The sequence below is a fragment of the Panthera tigris genome, chromosome B1 (genome assembly GCF_018350195.1).
Source record: "Panthera tigris isolate Pti1 chromosome B1, P.tigris_Pti1_mat1.1, whole genome shotgun sequence".
NCBI classification, from domain to species: domain Eukaryota; kingdom Metazoa; phylum Chordata; class Mammalia; order Carnivora; family Felidae; genus Panthera; species Panthera tigris.
The window spans coordinates 95,658,127-95,671,168 of record NC_056663.1 but is presented as its reverse complement, the minus strand read 5'-3'; the positions used below and the strand labels follow the sequence as shown (position 1 = coordinate 95,671,168).

The 13,042-nt window shown below is 39.3% G+C and overlaps 1 protein-coding gene across 2 annotated transcripts in view; it reads left to right on the top strand.

Moving 5' to 3' along the window:
* JADE1 (jade family PHD finger 1) overlaps positions 1-13,042 on the top strand; it is a 319,869-nt gene that overhangs the window by 108,334 nt on the left and 198,493 nt on the right. Inside the window, exons 1-2 of one of the 2 annotated variants that reach the window (XM_042983908.1) lie at positions 6,710-6,730; positions 7,880-8,208. In XM_042983908.1, coding sequence (XP_042839842.1) covers positions 8,172-8,208 — 37 coding nt within the window. In that variant the 5' untranslated portion in view covers positions 6,710-6,730; positions 7,880-8,171. Of the gene's footprint in view, positions 1-6,709; positions 6,731-7,879; positions 8,209-13,042 lie in introns of those variants that run through there. The other variant, XM_042983907.1, reaches the window with a different exon arrangement.

Sequence of the window (13,042 nt, the reverse complement as noted above, 5' to 3'; positions counted from 1 at the left end):
CAATTACATTTAATCAGCTGCTAAAATAATGTCAGAGATCACCAAGGCTGTGGATAGTCAACCCCAGGTTAGGCTGGTGTGGCAGAGAAGCAGTATTTGGTAAAGGTAGATAATGGTGGCTATTATGGGCTAAATTGTGACACCCAAAATTAATATTGGGGTGAAGTTCTAACCCTCCAATAGTTAGAAAGTTACTGTATTTGGAAATAGGGTCTTTAAAGACAGTTAAGTTAAGATGATGTCATTAGGATAGGCCCTAATCCAATATGACTGGAGATCCTTCTAAGAGGATATTAGGAAAGACCATGTGAAGACATAGGGTGAAGGTGACCATCTACGACCTAAGAAGAGAGACCTCAGAAGAAACCAGCCCTGCCAACATCTTGGCCTCAAGAATTGCAAGAACATACATTTCTGTTGTATGAGTCTTTGGTACTTTTTTATGGCAGCCCACATAGACTAATGCTATGGCCTTGAAGCAAAAGTGATATTTGTTTAGGTAGAGAAAGGGGGCACATGGGTGCTATACTTCTGTCTCTCCTGTTATTCAATATCTACTTCTTATTTGCATTTTATTTTCCTTGTTTATCTCCTTGCTTCTACTATTAGAGTTAGAATGCTAGGAATTGTGGGGACAAAGGAGATGGGAAAGGAATTGGGGGAAGAGAGAAGCAGAAGCACAGAAAGAAAGAGACTATCTGATACCTGATACCACACTAATGTTTTAGTAGAAGTCATCAAATAAGAAAAAGCAACAAAAAGTAGCACTTATAAAAGCAGTGAGCAGTCTTAAGACTGAGGGAAGGCTTTAAGAATAAGGAACTACTAGTATTTAACAAGATTATCAAAGATCTGAAATTTATCTGTACTCAATAAGGAAGTCTTTATTGTTCATTTGTGTCCTCTTGGTAAATTTAACCTTTATCTTCTGAAGATAAATTCCAATATTATCATTATAGTTATGACTTATCTGATATTTATAACATCCCAAGGTTGCCTTCCTGCCACATTATTTTTGCACTGTTGAAATATACTTTTTTACAATGGATATAATGATGTAAATATAATATGGAAGCATTTATATCAATAGCAAAGACATGGCTGGGCTATTTAGTCAAATACAACTTGCCACTCAAGTGATTCTCATTACTCATTAAGTATTTCCCACTGATTTGGGGGTTTTCAGTTGGTTGAGAAACATAGTAGAGACAAATGACAACGGATGAAGATAAAATGGTGCCTCAAAATCTGGGAAAACCCTGAAACTCATCTAATATATTTTACCACCCAGACATAATTTGTTTTCAATGGTGATGTAAAGAAATTTGTGCTCAAGTGACTACATGTACACTGTTGTTTCTTAAGAGCTTATGTTTGGTCTAAACTCCTGAAAGCATACTTCAGTCTCAGTAGTGAATCTATAGAAATATGTTTCTTTCATTACGATTTTGCAAGTTGTGTTCAGGGATGGGCAGGAAATAGGGTAGTGGGAAGAAGGGGCAGTTGGTAGACCATGCAACTCTTGATCTTGGGGTTGTAAGTTGGAGCCCCATGTTGGGTATAGAGATTACTTAAAAATAAAATCTTTAAAGATAAATAAATAAATACCTATTAAGAAAGGTGTTTGGTGTGGAAAACATTTCTCCCTTCAGAACTCTTTTTTGTTCTCCCTAGGCCCAAAAGTCCTGGGTATCTTCAGAGGTCCCTCCTAGGCCACGGCCTGTGGGCTTTCCATAAGAGATTCTTGTCTTGGGTTGTTTATAGCCTCTCAGGGTCATATCAGGCCCTTCATCAGCCGCTGGCTCTGCCTTGCATGCTCATCCTTGTTGACCATTTGGTCTAGATCCATGCTCTCCATTTACTCTCTTGGTCTGAGTTCTTTGGCCTTCCTCAATTCCTGGCCTGCCCTTACCCAGTGCCATTTTGACTAGCATCCTATAATTAGGGGACAATCTTCTCTACTCTAGTGCCCAGCCCTTATTTCTAAAATCCCAGTCTGAGCCCTCTGCTTTCCCAGGAGAAAAAGGTGATCATGTAAAACATCTTGAGTGCTTTTCTTTGTATGTCTGTCAAAAGCACAGTATTCAGTTCAGTAAACATTTATTCTATGAAAGGAAGGAAGGAAGGAGTATTAGCTTTGTCCACAGTAGCTACACTTGGGAATGTGGTCTGCGACAATAGGAAAAAGCCAGCTATGTTTCTGTAGCAATTGTATTCTTAGTATTTTTTTCAACCATTAGCCCTACCAGTACCTCCTAACCCATCTGCTTTCATACAGAACACTTTTCTTCATAGAAGGATTGTTCCTGCCACCATATCACCAGAAACAAGGAATTTTCCAAGGGTGGGCAGATACATTTCAGAGAACACAGCTAGAAGCCAAATTTAGGAAGAACAAGGAAGGTCTAAAAAGTACACAGCTTTCCTTATTTATCTCAGTGGTGTTATTATTGCCAAATACCATGTTGAGCCTATGATTTCCATCAGTAATCAAAAAGTCCCGGAATAATCTGAGCAATTGTTCTCAGCTCTTCTCTTAGATGCATCATATCTAGTATAAGATGAAGGAAAAAGAAAAACTAACACCCTCATTATGTGACAAATACTAAGGTAGGTACCTGTAGAAACATTTTAGAACATCTCCCCAGACTATAGACTATCCCCTAGCTATACCACTAACCACAGGTGAGCATTTTTAGCCACGTTTGTGCTATCCAGTCCTACTGCTCCCTCCCACTATCCCCAGCTGCCATACACTCATGCACAATGAACTCCTGTTATAAGGGAAGTAATCAGACTCTTTGTGAGACTTTGGAATTGGGATTATGGGATTCCCATTCCCTCTGTGTTGTCTTAGAAAGGGATACATAGACTCAAAAGCTATGGACAGTCACAATGTCAGCTCTGTTGACCTAGAAGAGAGAACAAAAGAGATATACAAAGAGAAGCTACAATGGCTCCTGATGACTTTTTATGTCTTTTTTTTAAACTTTTTAAATTTATTTTGAGAGAGAGAATGTGTGGGTGTGAGATGGGGAGGGGCAGAGAGAGAGGGAGAAAGAGAATCCCAAGCAGGCTCCACACTGTCAGCATGAGCCCATCACAGGGCTTGAATCCATGAGCCATGAGATCATGACCTGAGTCAAAACCAAGAGTCAGATACTTAACTGACTGAGCCACCCAGACACCCCATGACTTTTATGTCTTGATTCTAGCCTCATTATGAGGCTTAGCTAAAGTCTTGACTTTAAGAATGAAAGGATATCGGGGTGTCTGGGTGGTTCAATTGGTTAGACATCCAACTCTCAATTTTGTCTGAGGTCATGATCTCACGGTTTGTGGGATCTGGCTCTGTGTTCACAGCATGGAGTCTGCTTGGGATTCTCTCTCTCCTGTCTCTCTGCCCCTACCCTGCTTGCTCACTCTCTCTCAAAATAAATAAATAAACTTAAAAAAAAAAGAATGTTGAGATATCATTACCTTATAATTAATTCTCTGGTCTCTCTCACTTTTTTTTTTTAAACTAGCTCAGGTTGGTTTCTGTTACCCGAAATGAAAGGAATCCTAACTAATAAAGCGACACACATGCTTTACCTTCTTTAAAGTGATTTTCACAACAGATCTCTGAGGTATTTTTTATTTCACAGATGAGGGAACTGATATTAACTAAGTTGCATAGGTTTTATACCTTGTACATTTCAGGGATGGCATTAGAATTCAAGTTTTGTGGTCCCTAAAACCTGGGCTTTTTCCACTTGGCCCCTATCCCTTTGGAGGTATTCTGTCAGCTGGGAGAATCTTCCTCCATAGCCTCAGATGTTAAAGTTTTGTAAACTTTGAGGTAACAAAGGTTCCAGGTATCATAATCACCCTCTGGCTATTGATTCCCTGGCTTAACCCAGTCTCTGCTTGCCCTCCCCATTGGGAACACAGACCATGCGTTATTCTGGGGCTGGAGGAGCTGTTCCTAGACTCCACAGGGAGCAGAAACCTTCCCCTAAAAGAAACAAAATTAAACCCAAAAGATTGTACATCCTTTGGATAGGTTTTCTGACCTCTGTTCATCAGCAGGGCCCTAGGGCATACAGGCTTGTACTGCAAGAGGTCCCCCCTTGTATAAAATTCCCAACCCTCCTTCCACTGGAAAATTTGACCAAGATGGGTCAGTCTATTATTTCCCAGGAAAACAGAGGGTCCTTTATCCTTCCACTGAAAGCAGACTATGCTGAAGCCTGTTTTTTATTTGTTTTGTGATTAATTATTTGGAATCCATCATTCAGATCCTTCCAGAGAGGTAAGGATGCTGCCTGTTTGAGATGTGTGGCCTGTTTGTCCAGGGAGGTGCTCTGCGGTTCCTGTGTTGCCCAAGCCCTTTTTTACCATGATATTTGCTTAAGAACCTATTATATGTTAAAGACATGGACATATTTCCCCTATCTTCCTAATGACTTGGGTTGTAGTTAAATGACCTATTTTGTGCTCAGAGTAGAAACAGAATTTATTCTCCTTCTATGGATCATCAGCTCAGGGATTGAGGTTGAGTTCTTGGTGTTGGAATTGCCTGCCTTCTGAGGTAGGTCCAGCATAGCTTGACAGAGATGGTCGTTGATTTTTATTTCCTGTGTGATGATTTAGATGGCCATTAATGATTGTAGGAACCACAGTAGCCTGGCCAAAGTTACAAAAGGGGAATGATAATTGCAATATGGAGATCTTGCTCCACTCCCATCCCCATCTTCATTTCTCTCTCCCTCCTGTCAAAACTTTGTAGCAAAATGGTGGCCAATACAATAATCTGGATTACTTGTCCACGTGCCACTGATAGTTTCCTTAAGTACCATGGGGAAAAGTAAAGTAAACTAAGATTAACGTTAGGTAAATCTCACTGTAGTATCTGGCACAGAGTAGTCTCTGAATAAATGTTAAAAGAATGAATTATAATAATAGTTTATAAAGCATTGAATGAAAAAAAAAGAATCTATACATCATGATACTCAATGAGAGAAAGGGAAGATAATTCTTTTTTAAAAAATTTTTTTTATGTTAATTTTTTTTATTTTTGAGAGAGAGAGAGAGAGACAGAGACAGAGCATGAGCGGGGGAAGAGCAGAGAGAGAGAGACAGACAGACAGACAGACAGACAGACAGAATCCGAAGCAGGCTCCAGGCTCTGAGCTGTCAGCCCAAAGACCGACGTGGGGCTGGAACCCACGAAAGATGAGCTCATGACCTCGACGCTCAACCTACAGAGCCACCCAGGCGCCCCGGGAAGACTCTTCTTTATAGAAGAATAGCAGCTAACAAAGTAGAAGTGATGAGAAATTAGGGAAAAAAATCACTATTTTGCAATACCAGTGTAATATTTGATCCAGGCAACGATCATCAATTAATGCTAACACTATTGGGTGAAAGATGGTTGGGAAAAAAGTTATTCACAAGTCTCAAAATATTGACTACCAGATCATTTATTAATTACCAAGGGGAGAGGATACCTTATTATAGAGAAACATAACAAATAATGTCTTAACCAAGCTATTAGTTGAAACACCACCAATAATAGGATGGTGATATTATATCCCTCTTGAGATGCGGCAGTCTGAAGTATACAACATTATCACCTATTAATCTTTTGTCAAAAATATTTAAACTGAATCTAATTATAAGGAAACAATCTCACAAATTAAAAATGTTAGCCTACAAAATAAATGACATGGACTTTTCAAAAAAAGTTAATTTTGTTTAAAAGAAACAAGTTAGAAAGATGGTTCTAGATCAAAGTCAAGAAGACATAACCAAATTCAATGTGTGAACCCTGAATGGATCTTGGATTTTGAAAAAATTTATAAAAAACATTTTGAGGTCAATTAAGGAAATTTAAATACAGAATTATCATTAGATGATATTAATTAGTAGTATTGAACTTCTTATGTGTAGTAATGATTCTAAGGTTATATAAGAGAATGTTCTTGTCTTAGATGTAGAGAGAAAGTGTCATGATGTCTGCAATTTATTTTCAAATGGTTCAGCAGTAAAATTATATATATAGTACATAAAGTATGTGTGTGGAGAGAGAGTGTGAGATTGGAGCAAAATGTTAATAACTGTCAAATCTAAGTGCAAAGTATATACTTACTGTACTATTCTTTCAACTTTTTCATGGGTTTGAAAGTTCTCTAAATAAATAAATTGCAGAGGGAAAAAAAGAATGAAGAATAAATGGACTTTTACTTATGAATGAATTGGAGCTCAGGTAGTTCTTTTCCTGAAATAGGTGAGAGAAATTGGGAAATTAGGCAGAATGAACAGTCAGTAGAGTCATGGAATATCATAGGTTGAAGTTCTTTAAAGCCTAGTGTTTAGAATGGTTCTGAGAAACGATCTCCAAGAAAAAGTTTTCTGGTTAAAAAAATGAGGGAAACAATGTTTGTGCTGTATCTCCCTCTTGCTGAATCACAATGAATACTACTAGTATATTAAAGTTCTGAGTAAAGAAATGTGTTTGATTTTGTTTAATGTCACAGTTTTTAAACTTATTTGACCATGGAACCCCCTTTAAAAAACATTACCCCTATTAATTTCCTTAGAAAGGATGTTCCTCAGAATAAACCTAAAGAAACCCTAATCTAACTCAACATCTTCATTTTATAAGAGAAGAAATGGAATCTCAAACTAGTTGATTTCTCAAGGTCACAGAAGAAGAACAGAGCCAAGAACTTGGGTTTGGAGAAAGGTAATGCAAAGACAATGCTTATTGATATTCACAGAGAAGGAGAAAGCTTTCTTACAAAGATCACGTGGATTCAAATATTTAACACTATTTCCACCAAAGAAAACCCCATATTTTATCCCATTTATAGATGTTCTACATATAGGATCTGTTTTGCAAACATGACACCTTTGTTTATAACCATGGAGACATATGTTGTTTGCTCCTAATATTGTACCATACGTGAGAAAATGAAATGCCTTCTATCTGTGATGCTAATTTAAGTTTCATCCTGTTATAGGGACTAAATATTACATGGAATTGTGATAGAATTGCCCTGTCTTAAGTTACAGTATGTACTCTAACAGTTGTGATAGGCTAAGGGGGAAAAAATTCCCGTATTTTATTGCTGTACAAGCCAACCATGTTAAGAACATACATCTGCTTTAAAACTACACAATTTCTTTTCTAGTGCCCAAGCACATTTGCTCTGGGCTCAAGCAGTTATCAAACCAGGCTCTGTCTCTGATGGCTGCAGTTTGCATTCTGAGCATGAGCACAGCCCTGGTGCAGGACAGGCAGTCTCAGTCAACAGATGTCAACTCCCCTTGTAAAGGCGCTGTTCTGTCTCACAACTGGCAAAGAGAACTGAAGGAGTTCCCTTCCCTTTATGGCTTTTATCTCTCTGGTTAATAGGGGATGATGTTTAAAGGAGGCAATTCTTGAGCAATAAATCCAGACTGCAAATAAAGCAAGGGGAGAGGGAGGAAAATTACAATGTAAGAAGTTTCCTTTGTTTACTATGTTTAATTGGGATTCCACACATGAATGAAGAAGAGAAGAGGTTCTCTCCCAGGGTGACTGGGAAGGGGAAAAAAGGTGGGTTTCCTCTGTCTGTGTGCTTTTTAATGTGCAAATTAGTCAGAGCTTTTCCCAGCCCAAGACAGTTTGCAGTTCTGAGTACAGGGCCAGTGTCTCAGTGGGTGCTCAGTAAATATTAATTGAAGAGGACATGGCCTTGAGGAGTGGGCTTAATTACATTTTCTCAGGCACAGCCCTCTAGCGATATACATTAAAGGTCATTCTGTCTCTTGCCCTGGCCCTACCCCAAACACCCCTTGGGTCCATGAGAGAAGTCTCCATTCCCTCATTTGTCTTCCCTTTTATCTGCAGTTCTCCCCAACCCACTCTGCCTTCTGCACTCAGACGCTGATGAGAAAGAACAAAACTAGGAAGAGTAGAAACAACAGCTGCTACAGCTTCACTTCTTGTGCAGTCTTTCTCCATGGAACCCCACAGTATCCCCGTTGAGCTAGCAGGAAGACGAGAGGGCTGAAGGAATAGTCTGGAGAATCAGCTGGGGACTACAGCAAGAAACATGGTGTGGTAGACTGTGCTTTCATACCCAGAAACTCAGCCTTTCTGACAGTGGATCACATACCTGCAATGCCTCCAGTTGAGGAGTATGCACTTTCTGTACCTTCGACGTCAGGCCTGGGCATGTGAGTACTTTAGTCAATGATATGTGGGTAACCTTTGCTATGCCTCATCCAAGCCAAACTATGAACTGAATGTTTGTTTCCACCCAACCCATAGGGTTGTTGAAACCCTAACTCTCACTATGATGCTATTTGAATGTAGGGTCTTTAGGAGGCAATTATATCATGAGAATGGAGCCCTTATGAATGGGATTAGTACCCTTATAAGAAGAGACATGAGAGAGATGAACTCTGTCTCAGCCTTGTGAGGATACAGGGAGAACTTCCTGTAAGCCAGGAAGGGGGCTTTCACTAGATACTGCATCTGTTGGTATCTGGGTCTTGGACTTCCCAGCCTCCAGAATTGGGAAACCCAAATATTTGTGGTTTAGGCCACCTACTCTATGGTATTTTTGTTATAGCAGCCTGAACTGACTAAGACAGAACCATTGTATGTTTCCAGCAGCTCTCTTGCTATTTTTTCTTTGCCTTAAGAATGCCGTGTCCAAAAATGGCAAAGGCTCTTTCAGCCTGGATCTGGAATGAAGAAGACATGAGGCTAATTTTAATGCACATGTCTTTTTTATTCCAGATCCCAGAAAAAGCCTTTGTAGTTGTAACTGAGATTTGGGGGTGTTTGTTATAGCAGCAGAGCTGACTAATTAATGTTGTTTGAGTAGAGTAGGAAAATGAAGTTTGTGACTTCAGTATTCCACTAGTACTGGTCTTTACCCATCAGGCTGCAATCTGTGATGCAATCTGTGAGAATAATGAAAGCTCCTGTGGCCTTTGTGCCTGCTGTTTTGACACTGTGCCCCAACAGTGTCCTTGAATTAAAGAAAGCATAGTATGTTGTATGATATGGCATTCCAGCTGCCAACATATCAAGCAAGGGGCTTTAAATGAGGGTAGGACGTCTAAGGTTAGAGAAACCTTAACTTTCAGAGACTTTTATGAAAAGCGTTATATCTTTCACTTGTCTGACTAGCAATCCAGATTAACCTTCATGCCTTTTCCAATACTGGAGGCACCTACAGCCTTCCAAGAAGAGCAAAGGGACCTATGGCAAAGTAGCATGATGCCCCGGATAACTTTTGACTCATTTGTGCTTTGCCTTAGTGTATATGGTCTTTCCCCAAAGCACATGCCTGATGTAAATTATAACTAAATACTGACTTAGACTAATGTCATGGACAGGAAAAACTACCTAAAAATGAAATTTTCATGAATTGAGTTCGATTATAGCTTTGTGTTATTAAGGATAATTATTTGTTGGTTTAAGTTAGCACTATGCCTTTATGAAGCTGGTTGCATGAAAATATTGAATCACACAGCCTCCTTCAGAAACTCTTTGACTAAAATTCTCATTTGTGAAATTTAAGCAGATTACATCATATCAATAGATTTTGTTAGTTATCATAAAATAAGGAGTTCAAGCTAACAGATGATTATAACCAACAACAGAAATGTAACTGTGAACTTTAAAAATATGCTAATGCTTGTCCCTGTATAAAAATATTAGCCTAAGTTCTTTCTATGGCATATGCGTATGTGTTTATAATCTATTTTTGTAAGAGGGTAAAAAAAATCAGCTCCAAAAATATCACTCTCCCCTTTGACATTTATCAGTGATAGCAATAATGTCAGGGAGCATTAGTATACTGAAGAAGTACACAGATGCGCCTGAAGTGTATCTTTTGGTTTTATTTAAAAAAAATGATATATATCCTGATCGCTGGCTTAATTTTAAGTGATATTTTAGATCAAATTCCTATATACTACATGGTGACTATGTTGAGATCTGACATCTGGTCTTTACACTTTTGTAGACCCGGGAACTTGCATAAGGCCCAGTAAATAAGAGGGCCTTAAAATGTGATTTGCATGGACAGACAGACAGATGGATGGATGGAGAGATGGATGGGTATGTGGAGGTAAGAATGAATGAAAGAATAGACAGATGGGTCTCCTCTTCTCCCCAAAAGTAAAATGAGGAAAAAAAATGTTATTGTTTTTGTGTTGATATTAATTTAATCCATTTCAGAAAGAAGTCCACATTTTCTTTTAATATAAATAAGATAAATACAAATTAATATAAATTAAATTGTGGTAACCATTATCATTATAGTAATAAATTAGATACTTCTCTCAAGGCATGTTTTGCTTTTAAGTGCCCCTCTTCTGTTACTCCTTAGGCTCAGTGGTGGTAGATAATTTTCTTCATGTCCTCAAAGGCTTTCCTTGAGAACCCTCTCACAGTGACCCACAACAAGATTGGGTTTCATCATCTAGGGAGGGAATATGGCTTGGAGTTCCTCAGTGACTCTAATGTAGTCACAGGGTGTGGAGAAAAGTTTCTGTCATGTTCCTGTAATCCCTTTTATGGGAACAAGGAAATTCAGATTGGAATATAGTTTTCTTGATGATACTTGATGAGGTCTATAATTGTCTTTTTTTAATGTTTATTTATTTATTTTGAGAGAGAGAGAGAGGGAGAGCATGCGCACATGCACACACACACACACACACGCACACAGAAGTGTGTGCATGCTTGTGCTTGCGGGGGAGGGGTAGAGAGAGAGAAGGGAGAGAATCCCAAGCAGGTTCTCACTGTCAACACATAGCCCAGGCGAGGCTGGATCTCACAACCATGAGAGCATGACCTGAGCCAGATCAAGAGTCAGGATGCTTAACTGACTGAGCCACCCAATGGCCCCAGGTCTATAATTGCCTTTTTTTTTTTTAATGTTTATTTATTCTTGAGAGAGAGAGAGAGAGAGAGAGTATGAGCAGAGGAGGGGCAGAGAGAGAGAGAGAGAGAGAGAGAGAGAGAGAGAGAATCTAAAGCAGGCTCCAGGCTGAGCTGTCAGCACAGAGCCTGATGTGGAGCCTGAACACATGAACCTGAGATCACGACCTGAGCAAAAAGTTGGCTGTGTAGCCAACTCAGCAACCCAGGTGCCCCTATAATTGTCTTAATGAGAGGTTGGTTCCCATACACTAGACCTGTTAGGTTTTAATTATCAACTACTTGTTTCATCCTTAAAAATAAGAAACTTCCAAAAGAAATTTTCACTTCCTTCCTTTAAAATTCTTATATTGAGGGGTGCTTTGGTGGCACAGTCAGTTAAGTGTCTGACTCTTGATCTTGGCTCAGGTCATGATCTCACAGTTCGTGAGTTTGATCCCTGCATAAGGCTCTGCTCTGATGGTGTGGAGACTGCTTGGAATTCTGTCTCTCCTTCTCTGTGACACTCCCCAACTCATGCTTTCTCTCTCTCAAGATGAATAAATAAACATTTAAAAAATTAAAATAAAATAAAATTCCTACATTGACCTTGTACCCCTCATTCTGATTGAGCATTTGAGCTCAATCACCACTCCTTCCTTCTTGAATTTGACTCCTCTCTCAGCTTCCATGACCTCACTCCCTTGTTCTTTACCTATTTCTAAAACCATTCCTTCCTGGAGTCTGCTGCTGGACCCTGTCCTTGATTCATCCTTAAATATTGTCTTTCCTTGGGGTTTATCCTCCATCCTCTTCAGTTCTTCAGTGCTGTCACCCACTCCTGTGGTTTTACTTCTCACCTCTACACTGGTAACTTCCAACTCATTATATCTAGTCTTGATCTCTTCTCAATTCCAGACCTATGAATCTGAGTGACTACCAGATACCTATGTCAGGATATATATTCACCTTAACCTTCTACTGTGCATCCTATATCTTGATTGGTAGATACTGTCTGTCTCTGCCCCCCCCCCCCATGCCTGGAATTTGAAAATCATTCTCCCAGAGCTTAACAAAGAGTAAACTAAGACATGAAACATTCCATTGCTTATATTATGGTAGCCATTATTCTAGACTGTAGTATACAGAGACATTTCCTACCATGAAGGAAGTTGCATTGTAGGGGGAGAATAAGAGGAGCAAACAAAAAATGGTAAACAAAGGGAAAGCAAGAGTGCATTTAGGAAGTAAAACACTGTGAGGGGTGCCTGGGTGGCTCAGTTGGTTGAGCCTCCAACTCCAGCTTAGGTCATGATCTCAAGGTTTGTGGGTTCAAGCCCCATGACATCTGAAGCCTGGAACCTGCTTTAGATTCTGTGTCTCCCTCTCTCTCTGTCCCTTCCCTACTCACGTTCTCTCTCTCTCTCTCTCTCCCTCTCTCTCTCTCAAAAATAAAAAATAAATAAACATTAAAAAAAGAGAAGTAAAACACTGTAAGTGTAAGGAGGAGGGAGAGAGTGATACTGAGTGAAGACTTCAAGAAGAGGCAGCAGCAAGCTCAGCCTTAAAAACAAGTAGAAAATTTTTCAGTAAAAATGGGATAGTGGGAAGGGTGGTATTCCAAAAACAGGTAAAGTATTAAATTGTCCTAAGCTTTAAGGAAAGGGAATAATATGATGTGCTAATAGCAGTGTGTGCGTGCGTGTGTGTGTGTGTGTGTGTGTGTGTGTGTGTGTGTGTTAGGAAAGTGATGAATACGTTAGAAGAAGAAACTAGAAAAGTAAGTTGGGACCAGCCCTTGAAAGCAGATGTTTGTTTCATTTACTTGAATGAAATGTACTTTGTACTTCCTGTGAGAAGGGTAGGCCCCTAAATTTCAGGGCTGACATTCACTTATGTAGTTACAAAATAATACAAGTTGACATTAAGTTGAAAAAGTACAGTCACGTGATTTCCTGCCATACACCAGAGAAATTCATAGCAGTAAAACAAGTATTTGGTGAGCCAGTATATTGTGGATCCTTTTCCAAGTCTTATTGCTTTCTTGGCCAGCCCTGGACAAAAACGCAAGTCAAGAAGAAAAAGGGGAGAGAAAAAGAGGAGAAGGGGAAAGGAGAGCAGGATGAGGAA